We start from the raw sequence: 27257 nt of genomic DNA, 5'->3' as shown, positions 1-27257 counted from the left end.
TCCAAATACTCATGCAAGATATTTCACCAGTCTTCTAAACCCCATCAGTACTAGGCCAGCTATTACTGTGGAGTAAAACACCCAATCCATTTTTGTAATCCAATTAACCATTGATAGTACTTTTGTGTTTATCAGAGTTTCATCCTGGTTAATAACCTCCAACTCTGTTAATAAGAACTTCAACACCATATCTGCAGACAGGATACCTATGGCAACGAGTGATGAGGCTAGGAAACCAACAAATTGCATCTTTATAAGCTTCATCAGTACATTGGTCTTAACACTGTCCTTGAACAACTTAATACCGATATATACTCTTAAGAAGAAAGAAGCCATAAATGTATATGTCAAACATTTCCCAATTAATAGGAGAATAAGATAAGAATAATGGAATAACACATGGTAATCCCATTCGAGGAGGTCCAGGTCAAATCTCACTATAAGCACGAGAGCAAACTGAAAAGTTGCAAGCAGTGTGAATATTATAATGAACAAGTTCAACAACTGGTTCTCGATCTTCAGAGAATGGGTGTTCTCCTTAACCTTATTCATACTCATATTCTTAAACTCTTCATTTGGTTTAACAGCGATGAGGTTGGGCGTCTCTGCGCCATAGAGCCTGAACCAGTTATACTTTCTAACTTCAGATATCTTTGAGGATATCGCCCTTTGCAAGGGGCTAAGTGGGTCCATGTCAAATTTATCCTCGGATTCCTTAACCCAAGGCTGGTTATATTCGTTATATTCTACTTTCTCATCAAGTTTAAAGTCCATAGCGCGTTATGTCTTAAACGATTGAAGTGAACAATGACCAATGACTGTTTAAGAACCAATTGTTTTGCTAAACCATATATAAGGAGAAGGAGAAGAAGAAAAACCAATTTTTTACCAAAAATAGCTTCGGTCTGTGTGAATGAGGCTAACACGTTTCGTCGCTTATAGTTACAAGGCGAAGTTCTACTAAAAATATCTTAACATGCGTAGTTTAATTTGGTGGTGGGGAGCACGTGTTTGTCACATAAGATTTTGGCGTTCATACACTTTAGTGGTGTATGGATGTTTGGGTGCATGGATGTTTGAGATGTCTGGATGTTTGAGATGTCTGGATGTATTTATTGATTATGCAATGCATCTAAACACCACACTGTGACGAGTGGTATATATGGGCACTAGATATATAGTTAGAGTGACTACAACTTGCATATGACATGTTTGAGCTATACGTGACAATTTTGAATAAATAAACAACTGCCTACCAAAGACGTAGATTAATGTAGTTTCTATGACTTCTTTGAAAGTCAAAGAAGTGAATCAGGTAATTATCCTCTCAAAACAATAACATCAATGTCTTTTTAATATAACAAGAATTACTACATACCAAAACACAGCAAACTCATTTAAACTCGATAAATGGAATCTTATATTATTGGACATAAATGATTCAACAAATTTTCAATACGCATCGGCCATAATTAAGAACATTACACTGTGAATATCTCTGGAGATGTGTTCTTCCGTACCAAATTTGTTATCAAATGGAAACAGAATTAGAGATTAACAGAACACCCCAAAATTCCCTACATATTTCCCATACGCCATAGCTGCTCAGGTGAAGCTGTACAAAAGAGAAACATGCAAATTGTCATATCGGATCTACTTACCCCAACCTGCTACATCAATGAAGGTTTTTTTCAGGCACCACATTGTCTAGTTTCTATCGTCTTTAGCTTCTCACACAGGTCAGAAATGCCAATAGCAGTTTACCAGAAGTTGGTAGTACAGTGTTCGTAGGTACTACCCACTGTACACCGTCACACACCCTTGTCTGCGTGTGTGTGGCTGTATTCATGCACTGGCAAGTTCGTGCATGGCTACAGGTTTGAAAAGTCGCCTTTGTTCCGATTACCGGAAAACTTGTTGCGAGCCCTTTATTTTCATGCCTACGATCCATGATTTCATCACATCTGCACACCTTGTGGACAATTGCCTTCCCGTGGTCCTTTTTCCTGACTGGTTGCTTCCCGTAGGACTCCTTTGAGCGATAATTCATTGAATGACCACATACGTACATCGAGCATACCACAGCACAGCTTGAGGCAACCCACAACCACCACAACTTCCGTGTTAATCTATATAAAGACTGGTCGGACAGCGTTAAAAAAATAGAGAGATTATAATTGAAAAACTCAACAGAAAACCCCTGTATCATTGGAATTGACTGTAGAGAATCGGGTTTCTCCCGCGTTTAATAATCATCGCATAGACGAATATGGGCCTCCCTTTTTTAGGGGTGTCCACGGCAACAACTGATTGTGCGAACGGACACTCCAAACCTGCCCTAACTCACCCACCGCTTTCACCAACTGCAAACATAAACGGTACGAATTGATAAAACTGATCGGGAAATCTGTGTGTGTTTTGAAGGGTACCAATGCCCCGCCACATCAAAGCCAAACTCTAAAAACACTATGAAAAAGACGCTAAACTCCGAAAGCCGTTGCGCTTCAGCCAATCATAAACCGTTGAATTTCGCACAGAGCCAATTAGCGATGAGGATTGCAGATCCATGACATCTTGCCTTCTTTGGCCTTTCTTGAATACAACAATGTAAGGAGAGTGGCAGACAAATAGAAAGACACGGAAGCAGTGTGATCAATTGTAATGGAAGGAGAGCCTGTATAAACACACACACCAGCCAGTCAATCAAGTCACCACTTGTAGCCACTTTGCACACCGCCCGTAGGCCACACACATCCCTACACCAAGATTTGCCCCCACATAAAAAAGGAAAAACAGGCTCGGAAATACCTTTTCTTTTTTTTCGTGTGTGCTTTACTTTTCTTCGGCATTACGCATGCATCTCTGTTTCTTTCTTCAAACTCTGCCACTGCTCTCAGCTTTTCAAGGCTTGGGTTTCGCTGTGTGTATACGGATGAAATTAATTTACTGTGTATCTCACCCCAAACCACCGGCGACGGTAGATATGGGAGGTGCACTTTGGATGCTAACTCCTGCATTGTCCACTTTTATCGCATTTCCCCCCCTCCATGCACTTGCCAAACGGATTTTTGGTGAGTATAAAAGTACCGGCATGTCTGCATAAAATTATAACATCGATTTCCATATAAAACACCCTTTCTCTCGACCAAGCACCTGCTTTTTCTCTCTTCTAGATATAATCGCATCCTGTTCATATTCCTTTCCTTTACCATATTCTTATACAACATATTAGAGCCTTAGAGAATTTCACTAGACGCAATGCTTTCATCACTGGTTAAGAGATCTTGCTTGAACGCAACGAAAAGAGCTGCTGCTGTGGCCACCCCAATGGGGCATCTATCAAGAACCATGGCTACAATCCCAAAGCCAACTGAGCCAACAACACAACAGAACACTGCAACTGGTGGTGTTGCATCTGGTTCCCAGTCTTTCCACAAGGCTCCAAAAGTGATTGCCCCAAATGACTCCAACAAGCCAACAATCGCCGTGTTGGGTTCTGGTTGGGGTGCAATTTCCTTCCTCAAGCACATTGATTCAACCAAGTACAACGTGGTGATGATCTCCCCAAGATCTTACTTCTTGTTTACTCCATTGTTGCCATCCTGTCCAGTTGGTACAGTTGATGAGAAATCCATCATGGAACCAGTCGTCTCATTCGCAAACAAGAAGAAAGGTGATGTCACCTATTATGAAGCCGAGGCTACTTCCATAAATCCCGACAAGAACACCGTCACCATTAAGTCTGTGTCTAACATCAGTACCACTAATGGATTGGGTATCAATGTTGGTCTTGATCCAAATGAGCTTGCTGAAATCAAGTACGACTACTTGGTTTCTGCAGTGGGTGCTGAGCCGAACACTTTCGGCATTCCAGGTGTTGAGGAGAACGGCTGTTTCCTCAAGGAAATCCCAGACTCTAAGAAGATTAGACACAAATTCATCGACTCTGTCGAAAGAGCCAACTTGTTGCCAAAGGGCGACCCAGAGAGAAAGAGATTGTTGACCGTTGTCGTTGTCGGTGGTGGTCCAACCGGTGTTGAAACCGCTGGTGAATTGCAGGATTACATCGACCACGATTTGAAGACCTTCATGCCAAACTTGGTTGAGGAAGTGCAGATCGTCTTGATTGAGGCTCTCCCAGTCGTGTTGTCCATGTTCGAGAAGAAGTTGACCACCTTTGCCGAAAATGTCTTGAGAGAAACAACCATCGAGTTGAAGACCCGTACTGCAGTCGCCAAGGTCGAGCCGGAATATTTGATTGCAAAGACCAAGGCTGAAGATGGTACTGTTGAGGAGACAAAGATCCCATACGGTGTTCTCGTGTGGGCTACAGGTAACAAACCAAGAAAGGTTGTCACCGATGTCTTCAAGAAGATCCCAGAACAGAACCAGGCTAACCGTGGTTTGATCGTTGACGAATACATGAGAGTTAAGGGTACAAACAACATGTTTGCCATTGGTGATAATGCCTTCGCCAAATTGCCACCAACAGCGCAAGTTGCTCACCAAGAAGCCGAGTACTTGACAAAGACATTGAACAAGATGGCCAGAATTCCAAACTTCCACCAAGAATTGCAAAGCAGAACCGAAAAGGTTGATTTGTTGTTCCAAGACCATGGCTTCAAACCATTCAAATACGTTCACTTGGGTGCCTTGGCTTATCTCGGTGCTGAGAAGGCCATTGCAAACATCACATACGGTGCCAAATCCTTCTACTCCGGTGGTGGTGTCATCACTTTCTATATCTGGAGAGCTCTGTACTTGGGTATGATCTTGTCATGGAGATCTAGATTCAAAGTTGTTGCTGACTGGGGTAAGATTGCCCTTTTCGGTAGAGATGCCTTCAAGGAGTTGTAAGGAAGCATGCATACGATTTCATGTCATTGTTCTTTGATTTCTCTTGTCTCTTCTTTTTTGCGCTTACATCACGAGTATATAAATAGGGAAAAAAACACCTGTACTTTTTATGATAAATGTCTGCTTTTTTTTCATTCCATCTCTTACTTAGTCTTACCACCTTCAAAGTTCTGTCTAACTCTCAAATAGTGCTCGAGCTCTTCAGTAGACACGGATGGTGATAGTTCCCTTCTGGCTTTATCAAAGTCCTCATCTTTAACCAAAACAGCAATGTCTTCTGATGTGGCAACATTATCAAACCACCATCTCAACGACACAGGGTCCTCTTTGCCTTTATTGTATTCAGCAATCTTTTTATCAACTTCACTTGCCACTCTTGTCATTGCGTTTAACATGGAATCGGAACACAATGCATAGAAATCTGCACCAGTGAAGTTGAAAGGACATGAATTGGCAACTTTCTCTAGATCCACGGATGGATCTAACTTGAACTTACGGGTCAATGCCTCCAAGATCTTTTGTTGCTTATCATGTGTATCTGAAATTCCCAAGTACAGCATTTTGTCAAATCTTCCAGGTCTCAACAATGCTTCATCCAGCAAATCTGGTCTATTAGTCGCACCGACGACAAAGACACCATCACCTGAATCACCGCCACTCATACCGTCTAATTCTGCGAGTAATTGGGAAACAATTCTATCCATAACACCACCAGAATCACCTTGGTTACCTCTTTTTGGAGCGACAGAATCCAATTCATCAAAGAAAACGACACAAGGTTTAGCATCACGGGCACGTTGGAAAACCTTACGCACATTAGCTTCAGATTCACCAATGTACATGTTTAACAATTCTGGGCCTTTGACACTGAAGAAATTCAAAGAAAAGTTTGTTGCGATGGCCTTTGCCAATAACGTTTTCCCTGTACCTGGAGGTCCATAAAACAATATACCACTTCTCTTCTTGACACCATTGGAAAATAGTTCCGGATGTTTAAGTGGCATATCGATGGTATCCAATATTTCATCCTTAACAACATCTAAACCTCCAATATCGTCCCAAGTGACATTTGGAATTCTAGGTGCACCAATGGAATCACTAAACTTATTTCTCGCATCGTTAATAGATTTTTCGAAATCTCCAGGGGTTATCTGTACCGGGTTATTGAGCGTAATCGAACTGAGCGGTTTGTTTAACTCTTCACTCAATTCCTCTAATCTCTCCAAAGCCATTGACTTGGCGTTTGAAACAATTGAAATCAAATCACGTGGAGTTAAACCTGCACTTTGCAGAGCCAATGATGTAAGTGAGACATCGGAACGGCATATGAACGCATCCTTCTTAGATAGCAAATGGCTGAAGATCTTCAAACGTTCGTTCTCTGCAGGCACTGGAACTTCAATCTCGAAACGAAATTTAGAACGTACCTCTTCTGGTAGTTTATCCGCATCATTTGAAGATGCAATGAAGATTGCACCTTTTGATGTATATTCATCGATCAACTCAACCAACTTAGCACTTATAAGCCCTGGCTTTGTATTGTTTTCTTGCTTTATAGCCAGTGCCTCCAAATGCTTTATGAGAATGACCAAATGAGAACAATCTTCGACGAGGCGATCCAATTTGCCTCTAATTGTACCAATTGTTTTCATATCAGAAGTTGGATTCAAAACGTCGTAGCCGTCCACAATGGTATAGTGTAGACCTAGTGCTTGAGCAATATTCTCCACCAAGAACGTCTTACCAATATTTCTGGATAGTGAAGTTAACAGTATAGTGGTTCTTAACTTTGGTATTTTTAAAGAAGATTTGATCAACTTGATTAACTGTTTGGCATGTGGGAACAACTTGTCATTCGATTCAAAGTCAAATATAGCAGGTAAACCCAAGTATTGAATCCAGTTCACGGTTAGGGACGGTGGTCTAATATCAACAATCCCTGATTGGGCCATCTTTGAGTGTGAAGGATCGACTATGAATTGTGAACCATCTTCCACTTCGGAATTGTTCACGTTAGTGACTCTAAACCAAACCACGCAATTCGGATTTCCTATTGGTATAGGACCCTCGTATTCCAAAGGTAAAGATTTAGCCAAGAGTGTGTCAATAACTACTGGAATCAAGTCGCCCACAGACACAATTCTTGATTTGGATTCAAAGTAAAACTTCAAAGCAGAGAAAAAGGGTTGTTGGTAAGCTTTGTTAAGAGTGATTGGAGATGCAACTCTTGCCAATGTAATTGAGGATGCTATCGGGATGTTGGAGAATGTATCCTTAGAATGACGTGCAACAGCTTTTTTCAAACATTTTGAGTTTAACCAAAAGAATGGAGAAACGTACAATACACCAGGCTTGTAGTGATTTGGTTCAACAAAGGAGCAAACTTTAACCAGTTTTGTTACTTGGTTCTCCACATCCGTAACCAATTCAATAAAGTCACCAGAGAAGCAGCCCAATTCAGCTAAATCAGAAGTTTTCAAATAAACAGTTGTTGTATCGTCATCATTAGGCAAAGGCAAGGGTATCGAGTAATTAGGCTTGAGATCCAAAGTGTCAACGTCAAATTCAACATCTCTTGTACTTGTAGAGGCATTCCCCAAGTATAACGATATATCAAGATCTTCCACCAATGAATCCATAGGTTCAGGGGTATGCAGTTCTTCAGCATCGCTATGAACCACGTCGCTTGATTTGATGAGAGTCACAGTTGTTTCTTTTGTCAACAACCCCTGAGGCACAGGTTCACATAGTAAAACCTTCCCATGGCTCAAGACCTTATCACCCTCATGGATAACGTTCAAATGCATAGTATCAGTCAATACGCGGAATAGTTCAGCACCTGAATGTCCTTTCAGAAGCGTATAAACCTCCTCTGGGACGGTCATAATCACTTTTGTCAAATTCACCGGCTCCACAGTGGTGATAACCGCCGTGTCAAAAGTAACATCCTCCTTGAACCTCGAGTAGTCATTGATCTTGACACGGTTATCACCGCTGATGACATTGTTGTCGATTCGATAAACCAGGAACTCATCAAAATGCTCCGAGCCCAAGGGCTTCACCGCCAAGTACCCATTGGGCGGTAACCTTCCTCTTAGGTCTAACGATACAGAAATTGAAGCGCTCTGCGTAACATCATCGCTAAAGTCACAAGCAACAAGCGATCTTCCAAGCAGCTGAGGCGGCTCCCATTCCCTTGTCATTTTGTTTTGATTTGCCACCTTTTTTCTTCGTTCTTTTGAGACCTTTCGTAGTTCTTTGTTGGTCGATTTCCCCGTTGTTGATGTTTTTCTTTTGTGGAGAAACTTGATAAGCTGAGTGGTGTTTGGATGTTTCATGAACCGCCGTTCTACCTGTTGAAGTTACTCGGTGTGCTCTTCTATTTTATAGCCAACCATGTGGGTATTATATCTCCATAGTCGTCATACATATATCTCTATATACATCTTTTAATTCCGCTCATTTCTTGAACATGTAGCTCTTATCCAAGACGTCCTTGGCCTCGTTGATCTTCATCGCCAAATACGGACTACCCCCACGGTCCGGATGGTTCTTCATCATACATTGCCTGTGCCTTTTCCTGAGAAGGTCTCTGTTCAGGTTCATTATATCGTCTCCGCTGATGTTGAACAACTCCAATGCCTCTCTTTCAGTCATCTTCTCTCCGAATCCTCCGGGGTACTTCAGAAACTGGCTCCTTAGCGGGTTATGCGTTATAGAAGAGGAAAAGCGTCCGGTCCCCAAGGTTATACCATTCAGCTCCGCAATAGTCGCCAATGGGATTCTCCTGAGCTTTGTGGTTGCCACTATAGCAGATTTGACCTTTGTATCGTGGTGGTTAGTACTTAACAATCAGTTGTTATCGGTTGATACGTTAAAACTCACTGTTACTGCCAACACGGTGATGCCAATACCAACGATGATGGGGAGAACCTAATAGCTCTATTAGTTATGGTTTTTCATCACGGGAAGGATGTACTCAATGCTTACCATTTGCACTCTTGAGATCAACCGAAAGACACAGTTTACACTACAAATGGTCGTCAAGAAAACAATAACATACAAGAGGAAGCAGGAAAAAAATATGTATATACATGTGTCCCATAACACTTTATCATCCGATTATTTCTTTTAAGTTCGTTTAAGTCCGTCATACATAAATGCGCTTGAACTTCCATATGAAGGAGATGGCATTGCTTTCTTCAGTTTACCCCTGGTTTTTCCTCAGTCAGAGCGATACGTCTTTCACTCATAAGAATACCAGGAGTGAATACCAGGAGTGAATACTAGGAGTGAAAAGCACAAAGGAACAACCGGATATGACAAAGCTAACTGGTACTTTAACTCTTAATACCGGCGCAAAGATCCCACAGGTTGGTTTAGGTACATGGCTCTCAAATGAGGAGGAAGGTTATCAAGCAGTCTTGACAGCTCTAAAGGCAGGTTACAGACACATTGATACTGCAGCGTTTTACAAGAACGAAGTTTCAGTGGGGCGTGCTATCAGAGAATCTGGTATTCCAAGGGAAGAGATCTTTGTCACTACAAAGCTAACAGGGACCCAGCATAGAGAACCTAAAAAGGCGTTGGAGGAATCCCTTGAGAGGTTAGGATTGGATTATGTGGATCTATATCTTATGCATTGGCCAATTCCCCTGAAAAAACCAACGGTTGGTGACTACCTTCGTGTTCCTCTTAACCCAGATGGCTCAAGAGCATTGGATAACGATTGGGATTTCGTGAAGACGTGGGAACTCTTACAAGAGTTGCCCCAAACAGGGCTAACAAGGGCAGTTGGGGTTTCTAATTTCTCAATAAAGAATTTAGAAACTTTGTTGAGTGATAAAAGAACCCATCTGACACCTGCTGTAAACCAAGTTGAGTCCCATCCGTTATTGCCTCAGTTTGAGTTGATCCAATTTTGTCAATGGAAGGGTATTGTTCTCGAGGCATATTCACCTTTGGGCTCAGCGAACTCAAATTTCTTCTCAGATGAGTTTCTCAAGGGAATCGCAGAGACTTACAAATGTTCAGTGGCACAATTGTTGATCAATTGGGGCTTATCCAGGGGTATAGTTGTCCTACCTAAATCTTCAAACCCGGAAAGAATTGTCTCCAATTTGGAATCCGTTGAGATATCCGAGAACGACTTGGAATCAGTGGGACATCTGGTTGATAAGTACGGGGAGAAGAGGTACGTTAACCCAGATTGGAGCCCATTTCCAACGTTCCAATGAACTGTTCCCTCCAGACGCAGTGATGATAATTATAACCTTGCCATAATTTATCATAATTATTATATCACCCAAACACCTATAAACCTAGACACCCAAACACCCGCACACCTGTAGTAACCTGGCAAAAATCAACCACCCGAGTGAAAAATTCAAAAGTGTAAAGTCGGCGAAGAGAAAAAACTCTTTTGACCAGAGATCGTTCCAACTACGTTCACCAGAAGTACAAAGAAGAATGGTTCAAAGTGTGTTTAGAAGCTCTGTTCGCTATTCCTCAACGGTGTCGAAAATTGCTCGTGTTCCTTCAAAGTTCAATGCGACATCATCCGCTTCAAACGTGAAGCCGAACTATTCAAAGGGAACGCTGTATCACCATCCATCACCATCGATTGCAAAGATCTCCACTCCAGATGCATTTTTACCTTCGAATGATCCACGTAAGGGGCTAAATCTCAGTGGTAAGCCTTCTACATCCTATGCCAACGCTCCCTCGTTGAGCACACCAACCCGTCGTGAGCTGAACTTGACCCCTGCACAAGTCACAGAGATTCAAACCTTGAGAATGAGCGAGCCAGACAAATGGACTCGCAAGGCGCTTGCAGAGAAGTTCAACGTAAGTCCCTTCACAATATCGTTGGTGAGCGATGCCAACAGTGAGAGACAAGAGGAGATGACACAGAGGCTTGAGACGATCAAGAAGTCCTGGTCAGAAGGACGCAGAAGGGCAAGATTGGAGAGACAGAAGAGAAAAGTGTCCTGGTACCGTGATGAATGAGAATCCCCAATTGCGTATGTGTATATATTAGAAAAGGAAAGCCGCCGCCCCATTGTACATATGTATCTACCTATCGTTGTAGGAAGCAGTCAGTCGTAGTAAGTGCCTACGTAGTCACCAAACTCATCGTCCTTGACGTTTATCGAAAGGTCCTCCATCTGCTCCCTCTGCGCCTCCAGGAGCGTCGCAAGGTCCCTCCTGAAGTCTTGCAGAGCAATGCTGAACTCCTCGCCGGTGTCTTTATCGTCAAACACCAGTCCAAATGCGTACTTGTCACCTCTAACGTCAACTATGATCCCAAAGCACCGTGGTGAATCCGAGCTCTGCACCGTCGTCACGTCTGACGAGCACCGGACATCGACAAACACACTCTTATCATAGTTAATGAGCTCCAGAACTCCCTCCATCGTCCCCTGCCCGTTCAGCTGCTCCTCTTCATAGAACCTCAGTCGCCCTCTCCATACTATTGCTGTCAGGTCCCAGTTGGAGATGTCAACCTTGTCCTTCTGCGACTGGCTCCTCGGCGGTGGAATCCGTATCAGCGAGCACTCACTGAGCATCAGCTCCTTCTGCAGTTTGTTGTCTTTGATTGTGATATCACCTGGCCCCATTGCCCTAGTCGCTTGAGCTGCTCTGTGCGTGTGTGTGTGTGTAGGCAGTGGAAAGTAAACAAAAAGCTCTCTCTCTGTAGGCTCTCTTTGTGGACTCTCTCTGCCTGGCCGTGAGCGCTGAACCGCCTGGCGGCAGAGGGCGCGCGGGGCCTTCCCAGGGAGAGAAAAAAACGCTAGACAGGGAAGTTGGACAGAGCTACACAGAGAACAAGGGAGAAGCCAACATGGAATACGACGAGGACGGTAAGCATCACCAGCAGTGACGACACGGTGAGCACGACGAACTAACATGTAGGCAGACTTGCACGACTATGCGAACGAGGATGGTCCAACCGCCGAGGAGGAGGAGCAGATGGAGGAGCTCCTGCCCGTGGTCAAAGCACAGTTGAAGGAGTACACTGGGTTTAACGATGGGGATGTGCTGGACTACCTGTGGGACAACTACTTGGAAGTGGATGCCACTGTTGCAGAGATGAAGAAGAAGTTCAAGAAGAAAGGTGAGTGGGTTGTGTACCGTTTTTATTTTGTGATTTGACTTGCTACGACACTGTACTCTCTACACACGATGGGTCTTTGTTTCACTGATTTCTATGGTCTTTTGGAGTCTGAATGCTAACCGTTTCAATTAAAGAGAAGAAGATGTCTAAGCTGGCTATGCTGGCCAAGAGCAGGAGGGAGAACCAGCAGGACTCTAAACTTGGGGAGAAGTCGTCGGTGTCGATACTGGACAAGCTAATGACAAGGAAGACCGAACAAGCTGATACTCCTGTGAGGCGAGTCAAGAGAGTGCTGAAGAGAGCCGAAGCCAAGGGTGGAAGCCGAGATGAAGCACCGAAAACTGTTAACGCTGTTGACGCTGTTTCCAAGGATGCTAAGCAGAAACCGATTTTCTCATTCCAGACGGTCACGTTTGAGCATTCTCCCTTTGCACGTTCACCTGTTTCACAGACGTCATCTACAATGGTTAAAAGATTCAAAACAGAGCATAGTGATCAGCTGAAGAGTGCAAATCACCTCTACGTTCCCTTTATGATGACTAACGGTAATTTAGTTGTAAAACAGAAGATTAATTTTGACAAGCCAAGTCCCGATGATTTGGTGAAACAGGCCCAAACACAGGCTTTTGACAGTGATAAGAAGAAAGAAACTGAGGTGGTGGCCAAAGTTTCGCAGCTGAAGGTGTCAGCGACCCCATCAGTGACAAAGCCTCGTGTTGAATTGGATGTCAATTCAGAGATTGTGAAGAGATCTACAAAGCCAAATTTATCTTTCGTGGTCATTGGACACGTTGACGCTGGTAAATCCACCTTAACAGGTCGTTTACTACTGGAATCTGAAACAGTGTCCATGTCACAGTATAACAAACTGAAAAGAGAGGCTGAAAAGGCTGGTAAATCCTCATTTTCACTTGCCTGGGTGATGGATCAAACGCCAGAGGAGAGAAACCGTGGTGTTACTATCGACATATGTTCCTCATCATTTGAAACTGCTAAGGGTCATTTCACCATTGTGGATGCTCCAGGTCATAGAGACTTTGTTCCAAATATGATCACCGGTGTGGCACAGGCTGATCTGGCTGTGTTGGTTGTAGACTCTTCAACAAATGCGTTTGAGTCTGGATTTAACCTGGATGGGCAGACGAAGGAACATACAATACTGGCTAGAAGCTTGGGGATTACCAAGCTCCTGGTTTGTGTTAACAAGATGGACCAATCTGGCTGGGATCAACATAGATTTGAAGAGATTAAAGATATGATGGATTCTTTCTTAGAGATGAGTGGATGGGACATCAAGAGTAACGTTAAATACGTTCCATGCTCCGGACTCTCAGGTGCAAACGTGTCAAAAAAGTATGAGACACCTGCATTGGATTGGTACCACTCTGGTCCATGTGTTATTGAGGCATTGGAATCGTTTGAAGCAACCATCAGGGAGTTTACAAAGCCATTTGTATTACAGATCAATGACATTGATACTTCCAAGTCGGAGTTCACTGGTAGAATCGATACAGGAACAATTCAAGTTGGTGAAACAGTTGTCTTTTCACCTTCTGGAACGTTTGGTGTTGTTGATTCCATCACGTTGAGAGATTCAAAAGTTAACATTGCCATTGCTGGTGATTCCATTACCATCAGAGTTAAGAACGTTGATTTGGATAACGTCCGTACAGGTGATGTTATGAGCATTGTAACACACGAGATCCCATCTGTTACCAAATTTGAGGCACGTGTGGTTACATTTGACATGGATAGACCTCTGCTCGTTGGAACACCATTTGTTCTCTTTAGAGGTAACGTTCAACAGCAGGCAAAGATCTCCAAAGTGTTGACTGTTTTTGACAAGAATGGTGAACCTTCAACCAAGCGCAAGGCTAAACATCTCATCGCCAAACAAAGTGCCATTGTTGAGATTGAAACCGAAAGAAAGTTACCATTGCAACTATTCAAAGAGAATAAGATGATGGGAAGAATCGTCCTGAGAAAGGAAGGAAGAACAGTTGCAGCTGGTGTTGTTGAAAAGATCTAACCAGTATCATCATCATTATTGCGCACATCTGTAAAGAAACGAGTATTTTCATTCACCAGTGTATATGATCATAAACTAGGATTATCAAGCCCATCAGTATGGCCATCACCATGATTACCTTTGTTGCATAGTTTCCCCTTCCGGTTGCTTTTCTGAGCTGTTTACCAGCCTCTGAAACGTCCATTTCGATCAAATCTTGCTCGTTACAAAGGGAACGAATGCTTTCAGACTGTAATTGTAAGTATGACGATAGCTGAGAGTGCAATTGGGCAATCTCCACAACGGAGTTTTGGATTTGTTCCACCTTGGCCAACTCTTCCAGTTTGGCATCCAAGATCTCTCCATTCTCTGTCTCCAATAGCATAACTTGTTCCTTTGGCAATTCTTCCAATTCATCCTGAAGTCTTTGAGACTCAGCCTCTTCCAACAGCAGAGTTGTATACCGATCATCAACCTTCATAGTATTCGAGTTGAAATCTGTCAAATCGATATCACGTTTCCTCGAGAGCCTCGTCTCCTGCATCTCTAGAAGCAGTCTGGACGTTTCTTCCAATTCAAAGTTCAAAGAACTCAGAACACCATTACGGAAGTTATTCACCGCTGATGCCTGTCCCTTGTTGAAGGCAAAGAACTGTTTACTCTTCGATCTCTTCGTCTCATAGTTCTTCAAGTGTGTCAGTCTCTCCGAATCCTTACGCAGTTCAACCCTGGCATGGGAATCAACCTCATCTCTTTCCTCCTCCGTCATCCCTTCACCTTTGTGAGAGTAAGACGACAGCAGATATTCATCTTTAACACCGAGCAACAACTTCCTCAGCTCGCTAACGTGTCTAAATAGATCAACTGCTTCGCTTATAAAAGTATCATCAATAACAACGTGTTGAACATGTTCCTTCGGTTTGATTCCAAGTTCCTTGGAGTAGCTTTTGACCAATTCGGTGAATTCACTCGTATGGTTTCTCATCTTCAGAACGAAGGGTTGCACAGTACTTCCGCCAACTAACACTTTCGAATCAACACCAAGAGGCTACCAACTGGAGACTCGAAAATATGGAGAAGCTCACAAAAGTGCGTAAAATTGAACGAGCCTATACTTAAGTCGGAATTGGACGAATAGGGTAAATTCCGAGGCAACACAAGACAGCAATACATGGACATATACTTTACTCATGAACAAGTCTTTAAACCTGTGACTTGTAGGTGGAAGAAGGCGTGATAGAGCTCAATTGAGCCTTGTGAAACCGCTTGTTTACTTCGCTTGATGGTTCCGTTTTGCCGTGAGCCTTTGTTTGCTCCATTTATCCTGAGTATGCAGCTGATGCGTCGATGTTATATTCATGGCACACATATTATTCTCCGTCTTTATATATAAAGCAGTTTGAAATGCTCTAGTTTGAAGAGATTCGAGGCGAAGTGACATTATTTGTGTGTGTGTGTGTGTGTTTCAAGACAGTGGCATCAAGATGAAATCTCAATTGAGTAGCTTCTTGAAGGTGTTTGATATCAAGTATCCGGTCATCCAGTCGCCAATGGCTGGTGCTTCGACAGTGGGTTTAGCAACTTCTATAACAAGACTAGGGGGAATTGGTTCCTTGGCGATGGGATCCTTGAGTCAGTCACCTGAGAAGATCCGATTACAAGTTGAGAGTTTCCAGGAGAGGTTACCTTTGGAGAAAGCAACGCTGATGAACCTGAACTTTTTCACACATGAGGAGCCAATCATTGACGAATCAAAGATCCAGGAGTGGTGTGGTAAATATCAAACGATATATTCATGTGGTAATATCCCCTATGATAACGACAAGAAACACCTGGAACTGCTGTATCCAAGCTTCAAGTCTATAAAGGATCCAGCACATCCTACCGTTGAAGTGTTGATAAAGCTGAAACCAAAGATTGTGAGCTTCCACTTTGGATTACCACAGCAATCCATTCAGCAGGCTCTACAAGGATCTGGGATCAAAGTCTTTGTCACAGCGACCAATCTTGAGGAGTTCAAACAATGCCTTGAAGCTGAAGTGGATGGTGTTGTGCTCCAGGGATGGGAGGCTGGTGGACATCGTGGTAGCTTCATTGCTAATGACGTCGACGATGAACAGTTGTCAACTATGGAACTAGTCAAGACAGTTGTAGGATACGTCGATTCTCAGCCATTGAAAGCAGTCCCCTTTATCATCGCAGCAGGTGGTGTATATGACTCTTCAACAGTGAAACAACTACTCGAGCTGAACATTGCCGGTGTTCAAGTTGGAACAGTGTTCTTACCAACAGACCAGTGCACCATCTCATCAGAGCACTTGAAGAAGTTTCAAACACCACAGGACGAGACATTAATGACAGCATCAATATCTGGGCGTAACTTGAGAACCATAAAGACGCCATTCCTCGAGCAATTACACATTACTTCACAACTGGACGCAATACCTGATTACCCACTACCTTACGATTCGTTCAAGAGACTCGTTGCTGATGCCAAATATATAGGCGAGAGCGTCAAATACTCTGCTTATCTAAGTGGCTCGAACTACGACAAGAGCTGGAAGGGAACAAGATCTGTCGAAGAGGTGTTTGCATCGCTGACAGATTCCACTACATAGTGGAGTTACCTCAATGCCACTGGCGCCATGCTGGCACGCAGAGGAATCCAATTGCTTGCTTCATTAGCTGACGACGCCATGTACCACAACTGTTATCACAGACTTCAACATCATACAGTTAACAGGTAATGCCGTTCATGAGAATGTGCCATTTTGAGCCCCTTAGAATGTCCAGGAGACGGCAAAAAGGTGGCCATTTCTTTAGAGGAGCATGAACGCACTCCTTGTGTGTGTGTCTTATTGAGATGCGACAAGACACTTGATGATGGGCTCTTCGGGGGTCAGCTTAATGTTTCCAGTTATATCGACGTCACAATATATCTTTCACTAACAGTAGGATGTATAGTGGTTCTTTTGCACGGTGTGGTTAGTAGAATAGTTGACATGATAGTGACAATAAGATGATTCTTAATAACAATATAATTCAGAAATATAAGAGGAGAGGTTCAGCTCTAGGAACTTTATAAAGAAGAAATGCAATGGTTCAAGAAGTGCCTTTTGAACCATTGTAGAGAAACACTCGAATCTTGAGGATTTGTCCTTCATGTTGTTATCCTATCTCAAAAGTATGTGATAATTGTAAAGTGTTATAGTAAATCACAGTTGATATAATCCAATGATAAACCCGGAAATCGAGTCCGAAGGTCGGATATCACAGCTTGTATTGCCAATCTCGAACACTTTTGCTGTCACAAAATCAGTTTTGCTGTCATTTTGCTGTGCCTTTTCGTGCCCTGACCGTAGTTTTCCCATTTGGCGCAAAAGTCTACAAAAGGGCACCTTTTTGGCGCAAAAGTTGTTACCTTGCACTTCCTAATTAGGAAGTATTTCTATTTTGGGAGGTTTCCCCCGCGACGGTAACTTGAATTCCCAAAAAAGTAAACAAAAAACAAAAACAAAAGTAAAAACGTAAACAAAAACATCAACAAACTCGAAGGCAAAGGGAACAAACCAACGGCGGGAAAGCTCATTTGCAGGCGGTGTTGAAAGAAAAGGGAATCTGACACTGTAGCAAGGCCAGGAAGAGGTACTGAGATGGCATTTCCAGCAGCAGGAAGATTGACAAGTCCATCGAATCGCAGAGCTACAACATTTCAGTTGAGACCACAAAGCATTGATTCTTCGAAGCAGAAGATACTGAGCCAGAACAGGGCGTTAGCGAAGAAGAATTCGGTATTGATGACGAAGATTGCTGACTTAGAGACGAAGATCTCTGATTTGATTCAACAAAACATTGAGCTTCGGGCACTGAATGCCAAAAACGAGGATCAAAAGAGAAGGTGCTTAGAGGACAAGTTGAATGTGATTGAAGCTGGTGTGAGCCAAAGGTTTGAGGAGATGTTTCAGATGTTTGCAACTATCAGAAACAATGAGGGTCTCTCCGAATCGAAGATGATCGCTGCACTGCCAGGTATAAATGTGAATGACATCACGTTGTCGTCAGCCTCTGAAAAGACGGTGTCGTTTGTTTCGAATGTTAAAGCTAGTGAGGATCAAACAGAAGAGGGTAATAAACTTTCCAGGGAGAAGAGAAGACGCAAAAGCGCTAGAAGAGAGTCCATATATATCCCACCACCGTCACCACCAAGGGTTACTGAAGAAGAGGAAGCCATGACAACGTTGTTGACGACAAGTAATACAGTAACGACGACAACAACAACAACAACAGCAGCAGCAGCAGTGGCAGCTTCAATCCCTATTGATTTTGAGGAGCCGAACCCTTTCCATAATAAACCTGTGGATACTGTGGAATCCAAGAATTTAAGCGATCTTGATGAAGGCCATGGGGAACTCGCACGCTCCGTAATTCTTTCTCCAATAAAGACAAGTACCTCTTCACCTAGTGTCAGGGAAACCTCAAAGAAGAGTATGTTTGAAGTATATGAGGATTCACCTGAGCCTATGGATATCCTAAAGAATCAAGGTGAAGGCGAGGATGACATTCAGCAGAAAATCCAAAGATTAGCCGATGAATCTGTAAGACCAACTAGCTTTGGAAAGATTCTTCCATCTACGCTACTCGATGGTGATGAATCGACAAATTCAGAAATTACCGATGAATATAAACCTTTGGAACAAGACGCCACGAAGATTAAACATACAAAGACCAAAAGGAAGTCAAGAACCTCGGTTGATGAGAAAATGCCTACACTAGTGGTTGACAATGACGATCTGTTATCTACTAGAAAATCCAGAACGAGAGGTAAACAAATTAGCTACGCAGAACCTTCCCTTAGAGTCAAGATGAGAAGGCAATCCGAGAAGTTCGTCGATGCTGTCGCTGACGGTGGCTTTGTCAAACCACCCCAGAAGTCTTTGAGTGCCGAACCAGAAGATATCTCAAGGCCAGAAGAGACAAAACCTACAGAAGAGATTGCTGCTCAAGAACAGGCTTCCAAACACGATGAAAATGGAAAGGAAAAGAGAGCGAGACCACTGATTGAACAGGATAACTCAAACATTACAAAGAGACGCAGACCTTTGAGTAGTATTACCCAGAATAAGATTCAAAAGGTTGTTGACAGTGACAAGCTAAGACAGCACAAGAGGTTTGAACTGAGTGACGATGAATTGTCCGTATTTGACTTAGTTGAAGAATCTGCAGTCGGAGTTCCAAAGACCTTCAAAAAACCTGACTTGGGGTCTGCAAAGAAGAAGAATCCAAGACGTCATAGTATGTTAGTGTAAAGTATCTACAAATTCTGTTTCATTACATTGTAGCTCTTTAAAAAATCTCTCTTTTAAACACTCATCTTCATAGCTATTCTACCATGACAGTTATAGTCAACGATTTCGAAGTCTTCATATTTGAAATCGTCAATGTCCTTAACGTCACGTTTGATGAACAACTTTGGGAATGTGTATGGCTGTCTTTGAATCTGTTGTTCCAGGGCATCAACGTGATCTTTGTAAACGTGAGCGTCACCCATTGTATGGATCAAATCACCACAGTTCATGTCGCAGACCTTTGCAATCATCTTGGTTAACAGGGCATAGGACGCAATGTTAAACGGAACACCAAGACCCATGTCACAAGATCTTTGGTACAATAAGCAACTCAGTTCAGGCTTCTTACCTTCAGGGAAGTTAACGTAGAACTGGGAAAACACATGGCATGGTGGTAAGGCCATTTGAGGGAAGTCTGGTGGGTTCCATGCACTCATGATGATTCTTCTGTCGTATGGATTAGTCTTCAGCTTATGAATAACGTCTGCCAGCTGGTCAAATCCCTTGCCGGTATAGTCAGTATCGCAATCTTTATACTCTGCACCGAAATGTCTCCATTGGAACCCATAAACCGGGCCTAGGTCTCCTTCCCTTCTATCAGTCAGCCCAAGGGAGTCCAGGTATTCACGTGACCCATTTCCTTCCCAAATCTTAACACCTTGCTCACTCAACTTCTTACCGTCAGTGCATCCCGCAACAAACCACAGCAGTTCCAGGATGATTCCCTTTGTAAACACCTTCTTCGTGGTCAACAGTGGGAAGGCATCGTCTCTCAAGGAGAACCTCAACTGTGGTGGAGCGAATAGGGAGTACGTCCCAGTACCGGTTCTATCCGGACGGTGCTCACCTTCTTTGATGATACGCTCACATAGGTCCAAATAGGCCTGCTCTTCAAGGTTCACAGCTTCGTTTTGCGTCATTCTGCTCCTTCAGTTGTATACGAAACAGATATACAAACAGTGAAAGATGGTGTCTGACGCGTAAAAGAGGAAAATATACGCGAAAGAAAACCGACGCGTCGCATCATCACCAACAAAACACCCGGACACCAATGTTTACTTCCCGTAATCTTCACCAGCACCATTTCACTACCTTTCTTTCCTACAAGGACTCGACTCAAAGGGCAGCAAAAGAGGGTAAAAGATGTCGTACTACGATCTTGACGACTTTCTGAGTGAATCGCAAAGGGTTCCGTGTAAGTTCAACATCACAGTTCCTCTCTTGGGGTACTTGGAAGGCACACCAGGAGCGGATATTAGTGAAGGCTCTAAGGTTGAGCTGCCATTGTGGATAGCAGAGTTCTTAGCCATATCGGCTGTCTCAGAGACTTCAGAGGTTGGGTTCGTAGATCTATTACAACCAGAGGCACTGAACAAGAAGGTGATCAACGCTATTAAGACAGATGCGGTCTCACTGGATGCGCATTCAATATGTCAACACTTCTACTCATTAGTTGAAAAGTGGGCTAAGCTCTACAACGATAAGGAGCTGTCAGAAGTTGCACAGCAGATGCTTCGAGACAGAGCACACGAGATCAACAACTATGCACAGAATCTTAGAGGTGCACATCAGGAGAGTAACTTCCTGTATTCGTTGGACGAGTTTGAAAAGGTGCTGTACAAGACGTCTCATGATAGTTATAAACAGCTTAGGAAATGGATGCATAATGAGAATAAATGAAAGAAACAGGCTACAAAGATATCAGCTCTCACACTCTTGAGTAATCGTACATCTAGATATACAGTGTAGTATATTATGTTTTTTTTTTAGAAGAGACCCTCATCTTCATCGTCCTTATCATCATCACTCACACCGTCAATATTTGCCTCAGCTTTCTCCAGGGCATCGTCTTCTTCGTTGTCATCATCCAGTTTAGACTCGTCGAAATCATCCATATCCTCATCACTGTCCTCAATGACCTCTGCAGATTTGATCTTCGAGGAGGCCTTTGTGAGTTTTCTCTTCTTTGGGGTTTTAACAGAAGCCTCCTCGTCATCGTCATCAACAACAGCTTTTCTTCTGCTTCTCTTGGCTTTAGTCTTCTTCTTCTTGGCCTTTTCACCATCTTCGTCACCACTGGCTTCTTCATCAGTCCAAACAGCGTTCTTTTTCTTCTTAGTCTTCTTCTCCTCTTCTTCATAGATGAGGTTTTGCTCACGATCAGCCTCCCATTGTTTGGCTTGTTGTTGTAATCTATCGTACTCAATCTTCATTTCAGCTTCCTTCTTTTCCTGTTCTTCCAGTCTCTTCTTTTCTTCAAGAGCAGCCTTAGCCTTTTCAACTTCTCTAATACGCAACGCTTCTTCAATCTTGTGTTTGAACTTGGATTCGTACTCTTCTTGTTCTTTCAACAATCTTTCGAGCTGTTTCTTCAGAGTGTTTGTACCCATGCTAGCTCTCTGTTTCAACATTTCAGGTTGCACTGGTGGATTAGCATCATTAGCAAGCTCGTTCAAAACATCAATCGCCTCTTCAAGACCTGTTATGGCCTTTGTTATGTCATCAACAGCTCTTTTAGAAACATCCAATTTCAGAACAAATTGTGCGATGTTGAACTTAACGAAGGAAACATTGAACTTAAGAGTTGGTATCAGTTTTTTAGCTTTGTTATTCTCTGCAACTTCTAACGCCTTGTTAGAAAGCTCCAAAGCTTTGATGTAACTCTCCAGGGACTTTTCTGCACCACCTCTAAGGAACCATGCCCTACCAATAAGGGACAAAGTTCTAGAATCCTTAGTCTCATCGCTGAATCTGGCCAATGCAATCTGGTACTCCTGGATAGCCTTAGAATATTGTCCTAATTCACAAAGACAGTGGCCCAAGTTGATGTGCACAGAGTAGTTATCGACAGCATCTCTGACTCTTCTAAAGATTTCCAAAGCCTGCGATTGTTTCTTTTCTTCAGCGAAGATAATGGCAATACCCTGAGCGGCAAATGCATTCTTTGGATCGGTGGACAATGCTTTATGGAAAAGTTGCGCAGCTCTGTGGTACGAAGTCTTCTTCTTCTGTTGGTCTTGTTCAGTCTTCGGCTTGATCTCCCTGGCGATTGTTCTATACATGTTGGCCAATGAGATCAATGCATACGTGTCACGCGAGTCGTAGTTTGTCAGTGTTTCCTTGTTGTGTTTGTTTTCCAACCCAGTGTTATAGCCTCTGCCTGTCTTTTTCAAGTACCAACTATAAAAGGCACGAACTTCCAAATTGGATTCGTTGGAGGCTAATAGCGAGTCGATCTTCGCATCAAGCTCATCCCCTTTACCACCTTTGACTAGTTCCAAAAACAAGAGTCTCATCTTTGCATATGTATAGCCAGGTGTATCACTGAGAATTCTATCGTATGTTGCAATGGATTCCTCTTCAGCCCCAGTTTCAGACGATCTGGCTAAGTTATACGACAGAGTAATGGCCATTTCTTTCGATTTATTGCTTTCAATAGCACTCTTGAAAAGAGTTTGCGAAGATTCAGGATTCCCCTGGATGAAATGAAATACACCCATGTTGTTCAGGAGTTCAGGTGGAACTTGTTCACCGTATCTTTGGAAACTTTCAACAGCCTTTGTTAAGTATTTTAGGGCTTCCAAGTTGTTCTTATTTTCAGAGAATCTTGAAAGTGTCAAGTAAGCCGCAGATGCAATTGGTTCGTCGTGTTTTACACATAGTTTGATATATTCTTGCAGCGCTGAAATAGCATTTGCTTCGTCATCGGAATTTGTTTTCAAATCTTTGAAGGTGGATGTGTTCTCTAGCTTTGTTGCATAGAGCATACCCAGTGCATAGTGAAACTCTGCAACCTTTGGATGGCTCTTGGTCAAAGTTTCGGCGGCAAAAATGGCATCCTGAAGTTCATCTCTTTTGTAAATGGATTGAATGTGACCAAACTGTGACAAGACATTATTTGGATTCAATTCGGTAGATTCCTTGAAATGTCTCTGAGCATCGGTGAAGTTTCCCTTATCAAAGCTAATTCGACCCAGCCAAAAGTGTGCATCCGACACTGCCACTGTTGAGCTAAAAGTTGTAGAGATGACATTTGTAGCAATCTTTGTTACTTGTGCGTACTCCCCCTTAGAGTAGTGATAACTTGCAAGAAGCAACAATGCCACCGGTGATTTTGAGTCCTGTTTCAACAATTCACCAAGTGATTCCAATGCACCCAAATAGTTCTTGGAGAATTGTTCATCACTAACAGAGTTGAAAGATGTGTCAAATTTGCTCAACACCAACAACGTCTTTGCAACTTCATTCTCTGGATCAATCTGCAAGGCTCTTTCCCAGGATTGGATCGCAAGCTTCTTATCCTTCAAGGCCCAAAAGCTGAGACCAATTCCAATTCTTGGATCCGGTTTCATCAAAGGTTGTTCAACCAAAACCGCTTGGAAATGCTTTAAACTGTCATTGAATCTTCTTCTCTTGAATGAGATTTTAGCCCTCACAAGTGAAGAGTACACCTGAGTATAAGGATAATTTGCCAAGCTCGATAGAGAGTCAATAACTTTCAACGCCTCAACGTCCTTACCTTGGAGGTAGAGAACTTCAGCTTTAGCCAACATGTTCAAAGGAATGGTGACCTCATACCCGGACGCCATCTTGGTTGATTCCGTGGCCATCAAGAGCTCGCTGCTCTTATCTTCGGAGCTCGTAGCAGCTCTAGCAAGTCTGATATGAAGCCAAGCCATGAACGTATGGAAAATAGCAGCCTGGTGGTCATTGGCAAACCTCTCCAGCGCAGCAGTGATAACTTGTCGAGCCTCACTTATCAGCCCTTTGTTGGCATACGCAGAAGCAACGATCAGCCAGTATTTCGGAATAGCCTTCTCATTCAGCAGGAAAGTGATGAGCTCAGTAGCATCATCAGACAGCTCCGTGTCAAGATCAATGGACACAACCTCATCGATGGAGTCCATCGGCACATCCACAACTTTTGGGGCGGCAAACACAGCCTGTGCAGCGCTTGAATAGAAAGCACCGTCAATTGTTTCTTCGCTCATTTTCGAACACCACCGTCTGTTTCTCGTTGGTTGGGCCTGCCTTTGAAGGGTGTGTTTTTGCTGTTGCAATTGTTGTTGATGTTGTTGTTGTTGTTGATGTTGTCCATTTTGATGTTTTTTCCCCTTCCACATTCGAGGCTCGGGACCATTACGTAATCTTGATTACATAAGTGATTTGTCATCAAAATCACCTCCCCATCTCATCTCATCGGGGCTAAAATTTTTGGAGGATGTCTCGAGAGAGCTTCCACTCTTTTCACTATCGAACCAATCCATCGAGAACTGGACAAAATGGAAGAACTCAAGGTTAAGAGACTGTTTATTGGTAACATATCTGCAGATCTGTTCAAAACTCCCGAGGATTTGGAAGTTAGAATAGCTAAATTTGGCTCTCTGAAGTCCAAGTTCGAGCTTCATTTCAACAGCGTGAGACAGAATGGGTTTGGGTATTTGGACATTGAAGTTAGTGATAAGTCCTTTGCGAAGCTGAAAGGAGCCTTGAACGGCATAAAGTATAAAGGTGGTAAGCTTGTGATCGACGAAGCCAAGCCTGCCTACGAGCAGAGGTGGGAGGTTGATGCTTCAAGGTCCAATGGACCAAAGAGGGCAAAGATGCTCAAGAACGAGTACGAGTTTTATAAGAAGATTGAAAACATCAACATGACGTATAAAGACAGACAAGAAATAATCCCTGGGCGAATGAGAAAGAAACCTAGAAAGGGGCTGAAGCACATGACCCTTAGAGTGAATTTCAACGGCACGGTAAAGGTTGTCAAGTGTCACAAGACGAAGCTCTGGGGTTATGAGAAGAACAAGAAGCTGAGAGACCTCGTCTATAGATACCAGAACAATGTTTGGAAAGATGGTAACGAACATATAGTGGAGAGGGTCACCAGGATAAGGCTCAAACAAGGCGATAACGAGCTTGTGCTGGAAAAACAGAGGGACGATCATAAGCTATTGGAGGAGTTTGTAGATGAAGAGGAAGAGGCCATTGAAGTGGAGAAGAACAACAAGGTTCTAGCCACCATCTTGGGCAATTTCGATTTCGAGAAACCGTTGGATTATCAAGAAGAGGTTGATGAGTTCGGTGGTTCTGATTATGAGTACAACAAGAGTGACCTCGAAAGCGATCAAGAGGAATTCGGGCTGAAACCTGTGGATCTCTCCAAGATTGAATACGTCAAAGAAGGTGAGTTTAGCAAAGATGCACCAAGAGCTGAACACTATGATGAAGATGCAGATGACGAAGTTGAAGACATCGAATTCGTACCAACGTTTGGCGTTGAGTCACAAGTTATAGCCAAGGAGCCCCAACCAACGCTTGTAGAAGGGACTGTTTCAAATACAGAGACTTTACGTTCTCTTTTCAACGAGGATCAATCAGCAACGACGTTCAACCTCATCGAAGAGTCCGACGAGGATATTGATAAGACCAGGAACCCTGTGGAAGCTGATATTGACTTACCACAACAGCCTATCGTACCAATCATCGCAAAGGTCAAACAACGCAAGGGGCTTTTCTTCCCACATTTCGAATCTCCTTTCTTGGTGGCACAGACCCAGCTGAACAAGCTCAATACAAACGTCGATTTCACAGAGTGGGAATCAACGTTTTGGGATAAGAGAGCTGAGTTGACCAACGAATTCAAGAGAAGAAAAAGAGACTCATTGAGACAAATGCGCAAGAAGAACGCCAAAAACTCCAGATTGGTTGTTTAATATACCTTCACTTTAGCGATAATCGACACATACGATCGATGTAGTGCACCAGCTCGCCGTCTGGGTCCTTGATGACGTCCAATTCTGCCTTTTTACCCAATACCATGAGCCTCTGAACTTCCTGTCTTGCACGAAGGTTAGAAAGATCGAGGGTGTGCAACAATTTAACACACTTTTTGAAGTCTCTCAAGGTCAAATTAAGAATCGAGGAGCCTTTGATGAAATGTAATATCGAAGCCTTTGTATATTGCAAATGAGGACACGATTGATCCAAATGACCCTTCCCAGACCTGTAGTTTTCAAGAATGAGGAATCCATATGGATCAAAGTCAGCAATGCCCAATATTGGGACGTCCGGTAAGCACCTTGATAACAGATTGACAAAGGTCTTTGTCAGCACATCTGCGTATCCCTTCCCACAGATCAACAGCCTTTTTTCCTTTGATTTGATCAATTGGCTTAGCACTGCTTCTTTCTCCACAATCAAGATGTAGTCAACCTCGCTAATCAAGGTAATGACGGTTCCATTGCCGAACCTCGGTATCAACATGGCATTCCCAAAGCAACGGTAGTCTGTCAGTACACCATTTGGGCAGTGCAAAGTCACATCTCCAACCATCAACCCCTTTTGAGCAGCGATGGCACCTAATTCCTCGCCTGTTATGTTCATGCACTGTGTGAAGAGCTCTATCAGAGAATCCACCACAGATTGGGACTTAAAGAGCTGCACATCCTGGTAGTACAGGTCTCTTCTAGTGACTGTGTTCTTCAACGTCAGGTTCTCAATCAATAATGAAATCAAACGGATGCACTGGGTGAACCTATTCGATTCAGCCTTCGTATCTGCAGGGAACGTTACACAACGTCTAGTTTGACGAGTTAGTAGTTTGTCCACGAATGTATTGTATCTCTTGCTCTTCATACCTGTCACTGAACACCAAGCTCACACGTTCACAGTTATGAAAGCCATTATCGACCAGCTGTCTCACCTCGACAAGCTGTTCCAAGGGTGTTCTTCTTGGTAGAAGGTGTTAGTATGCGACGGAGGAACGCTAAAGCCATAATAGATGACGCTGAATCCCAGCAAAAGCGATGCAAATGTATCATCTGTACCTGTTTTGCTCACTGAGGTAAACCCTTCTATGAGCTCTGCTATCCTTCCTCGTGGTGATGTTCCTGTTCATTGTCGTACCCAGTGATTCACGGTAGTCTGGGGT

The 27257-nt window shown here is 43.2% G+C and overlaps 17 protein-coding genes across 17 annotated transcripts; 8 read left to right on the top strand and 9 right to left on the bottom strand.

The window, feature by feature from the left end:
- On the bottom strand, nucleotides 1-925 carry CYBJADRAFT_191752 (uncharacterized protein). Its single transcript, XM_020217414.1, has one exon. It carries the CDS (start codon nucleotides 772-774, stop codon nucleotides 10-12), a length of 765 nt encoding a protein of 254 aa, XP_020068636.1. The 5' UTR covers nucleotides 775-925; the 3' UTR covers nucleotides 1-9.
- A 632-nt stretch (nucleotides 926-1557) lies between these two features.
- On the bottom strand, nucleotides 1558-2422 carry CYBJADRAFT_29385 (uncharacterized protein). The gene has a single exon (XM_020217638.1). The coding sequence runs from the start codon at nucleotides 2207-2209 to the stop codon at nucleotides 1724-1726; it is 486 nt and encodes a 161-aa protein (XP_020068635.1). The 5' UTR covers nucleotides 2210-2422; the 3' UTR covers nucleotides 1558-1723.
- A 926-nt stretch (nucleotides 2423-3348) lies between these two features.
- On the top strand, nucleotides 3349-4857 carry NDI1 (NADH-ubiquinone reductase (H(+)-translocating) NDI1; the record flags this gene model as incomplete). Its single annotated transcript, XM_020212976.1, has 1 exon — nucleotides 3349-4857. One exon carries the CDS (start codon nucleotides 3349-3351, stop codon nucleotides 4855-4857), a length of 1509 nt encoding a protein of 502 aa, XP_020068634.1.
- Nucleotides 4858-5000: 143 nt separating this feature from the next.
- On the bottom strand, nucleotides 5001-8060 carry PEX6 (AAA family ATPase peroxin 6; the record flags this gene model as incomplete). The annotated part of the gene is made up of 2 exons (XM_020216932.1): nucleotides 5001-7394; nucleotides 7416-8060. The coding sequence occupies 2 exons, from the start codon at nucleotides 8058-8060 to the stop codon at nucleotides 5001-5003; spliced, it is 3039 nt and encodes a 1012-aa protein (XP_020068633.1).
- Nucleotides 8061-8221: 161 nt separating this feature from the next.
- On the bottom strand, nucleotides 8222-8886 carry MDJ2 (Mdj2p). The gene is made up of 3 exons (XM_020213198.1): nucleotides 8848-8886; nucleotides 8743-8790; nucleotides 8222-8679 (listed from the first exon to the last, which is right to left on the bottom strand). The coding sequence occupies exons 1-3, from the start codon at nucleotides 8848-8850 to the stop codon at nucleotides 8317-8319; spliced, it is 414 nt and encodes a 137-aa protein (XP_020068632.1). The 5' UTR covers nucleotides 8851-8886; the 3' UTR covers nucleotides 8222-8316.
- Nucleotides 8887-9062: 176 nt separating this feature from the next.
- CYBJADRAFT_169225 (uncharacterized protein) lies at nucleotides 9063-10192 on the top strand. The gene has a single exon (XM_020215682.1). It carries the CDS (start codon nucleotides 9177-9179, stop codon nucleotides 10092-10094), a length of 918 nt encoding a protein of 305 aa, XP_020068631.1. The 5' UTR covers nucleotides 9063-9176; the 3' UTR covers nucleotides 10095-10192.
- A 134-nt stretch (nucleotides 10193-10326) lies between these two features.
- On the top strand, nucleotides 10327-10866 carry MRPL20 (mitochondrial 54S ribosomal protein mL58; the record flags this gene model as incomplete). The annotated part of the gene is made up of 1 exon (XM_020212963.1): nucleotides 10327-10866. The coding sequence occupies one exon, from the start codon at nucleotides 10327-10329 to the stop codon at nucleotides 10864-10866; it is 540 nt and encodes a 179-aa protein (XP_020068630.1).
- A 44-nt stretch (nucleotides 10867-10910) lies between these two features.
- Nucleotides 10911-11720, bottom strand: CYBJADRAFT_29353 (uncharacterized protein). The gene has a single exon (XM_020217637.1). The coding sequence runs from the start codon at nucleotides 11475-11477 to the stop codon at nucleotides 10956-10958; it is 522 nt and encodes a 173-aa protein (XP_020068629.1). The 5' UTR covers nucleotides 11478-11720; the 3' UTR covers nucleotides 10911-10955.
- On the top strand, nucleotides 11702-14003 carry CYBJADRAFT_186469 (uncharacterized protein; the record flags this gene model as incomplete). Its single annotated transcript, XM_020217217.1, has 3 exons — nucleotides 11702-11720; nucleotides 11777-11974; nucleotides 12109-14003. The coding sequence occupies 3 exons, from the start codon at nucleotides 11702-11704 to the stop codon at nucleotides 14001-14003; spliced, it is 2112 nt and encodes a 703-aa protein (XP_020068628.1).
- A 26-nt stretch (nucleotides 14004-14029) lies between these two features.
- On the bottom strand, nucleotides 14030-15414 carry UFE1 (Ufe1p). The gene has a single exon (XM_020217636.1). The coding sequence runs from the start codon at nucleotides 14965-14967 to the stop codon at nucleotides 14056-14058; it is 912 nt and encodes a 303-aa protein (XP_020068627.1). The 5' UTR covers nucleotides 14968-15414; the 3' UTR covers nucleotides 14030-14055.
- CYBJADRAFT_169221 (putative nitronate monooxygenase) lies at nucleotides 15363-17013 on the top strand. The gene has a single exon (XM_020215681.1). The coding sequence runs from the start codon at nucleotides 15467-15469 to the stop codon at nucleotides 16598-16600; it is 1134 nt and encodes a 377-aa protein (XP_020068626.1). The 5' UTR covers nucleotides 15363-15466; the 3' UTR covers nucleotides 16601-17013.
- A 529-nt stretch (nucleotides 17014-17542) lies between these two features.
- On the top strand, nucleotides 17543-19297 carry SGO1 (Sgo1p). The gene has a single exon (XM_020217216.1). It carries the CDS (start codon nucleotides 17636-17638, stop codon nucleotides 19286-19288), a length of 1653 nt encoding a protein of 550 aa, XP_020068625.1. The 5' UTR covers nucleotides 17543-17635; the 3' UTR covers nucleotides 19289-19297.
- Nucleotides 19298-19341: 44 nt separating this feature from the next.
- CDC21 (thymidylate synthase) lies at nucleotides 19342-20247 on the bottom strand (the record flags this gene model as incomplete). Its single annotated transcript, XM_020212973.1, has 1 exon — nucleotides 19342-20247. One exon carries the CDS (start codon nucleotides 20245-20247, stop codon nucleotides 19342-19344), a length of 906 nt encoding a protein of 301 aa, XP_020068624.1.
- Nucleotides 20248-20470: 223 nt separating this feature from the next.
- On the top strand, nucleotides 20471-21007 carry PSF3 (DNA replication protein PSF3; the record flags this gene model as incomplete). The annotated part of the gene is made up of 1 exon (XM_020216631.1): nucleotides 20471-21007. The coding sequence occupies one exon, from the start codon at nucleotides 20471-20473 to the stop codon at nucleotides 21005-21007; it is 537 nt and encodes a 178-aa protein (XP_020068623.1).
- CTR9 (Ctr9p) lies at nucleotides 20693-22646 on the bottom strand. Its single transcript, XM_020215680.1, has one exon. It carries the CDS (start codon nucleotides 22621-22623, stop codon nucleotides 21094-21096), a length of 1530 nt encoding a protein of 509 aa, XP_020068622.1. The 5' UTR covers nucleotides 22624-22646; the 3' UTR covers nucleotides 20693-21093.
- A 1947-nt stretch (nucleotides 22647-24593) lies between these two features.
- NOP8 (Nop8p) lies at nucleotides 24594-26149 on the top strand. The gene has a single exon (XM_020215679.1). It carries the CDS (start codon nucleotides 24610-24612, stop codon nucleotides 26038-26040), a length of 1431 nt encoding a protein of 476 aa, XP_020068621.1. The 5' UTR covers nucleotides 24594-24609; the 3' UTR covers nucleotides 26041-26149.
- SPO11 (DNA topoisomerase (ATP-hydrolyzing)) lies at nucleotides 26014-27233 on the bottom strand. Its single transcript, XM_020215678.1, has one exon. The coding sequence runs from the start codon at nucleotides 26960-26962 to the stop codon at nucleotides 26048-26050; it is 915 nt and encodes a 304-aa protein (XP_020068620.1). The 5' UTR covers nucleotides 26963-27233; the 3' UTR covers nucleotides 26014-26047.
- Nucleotides 27234-27257: the final 24 nt, after the last annotated feature.

Source organism: Cyberlindnera jadinii (assembly GCF_001661405.1).
Source record: "Cyberlindnera jadinii NRRL Y-1542 unplaced genomic scaffold CYBJAscaffold_15, whole genome shotgun sequence".
Lineage (NCBI taxonomy): Eukaryota > Fungi > Ascomycota > Saccharomycetes > Phaffomycetales > Wickerhamomycetaceae > Williopsis > Williopsis jadinii.
Note: the sequence above shows the minus strand (reverse complement) of the source record. Positions and strands in the feature narration are given on the sequence as shown.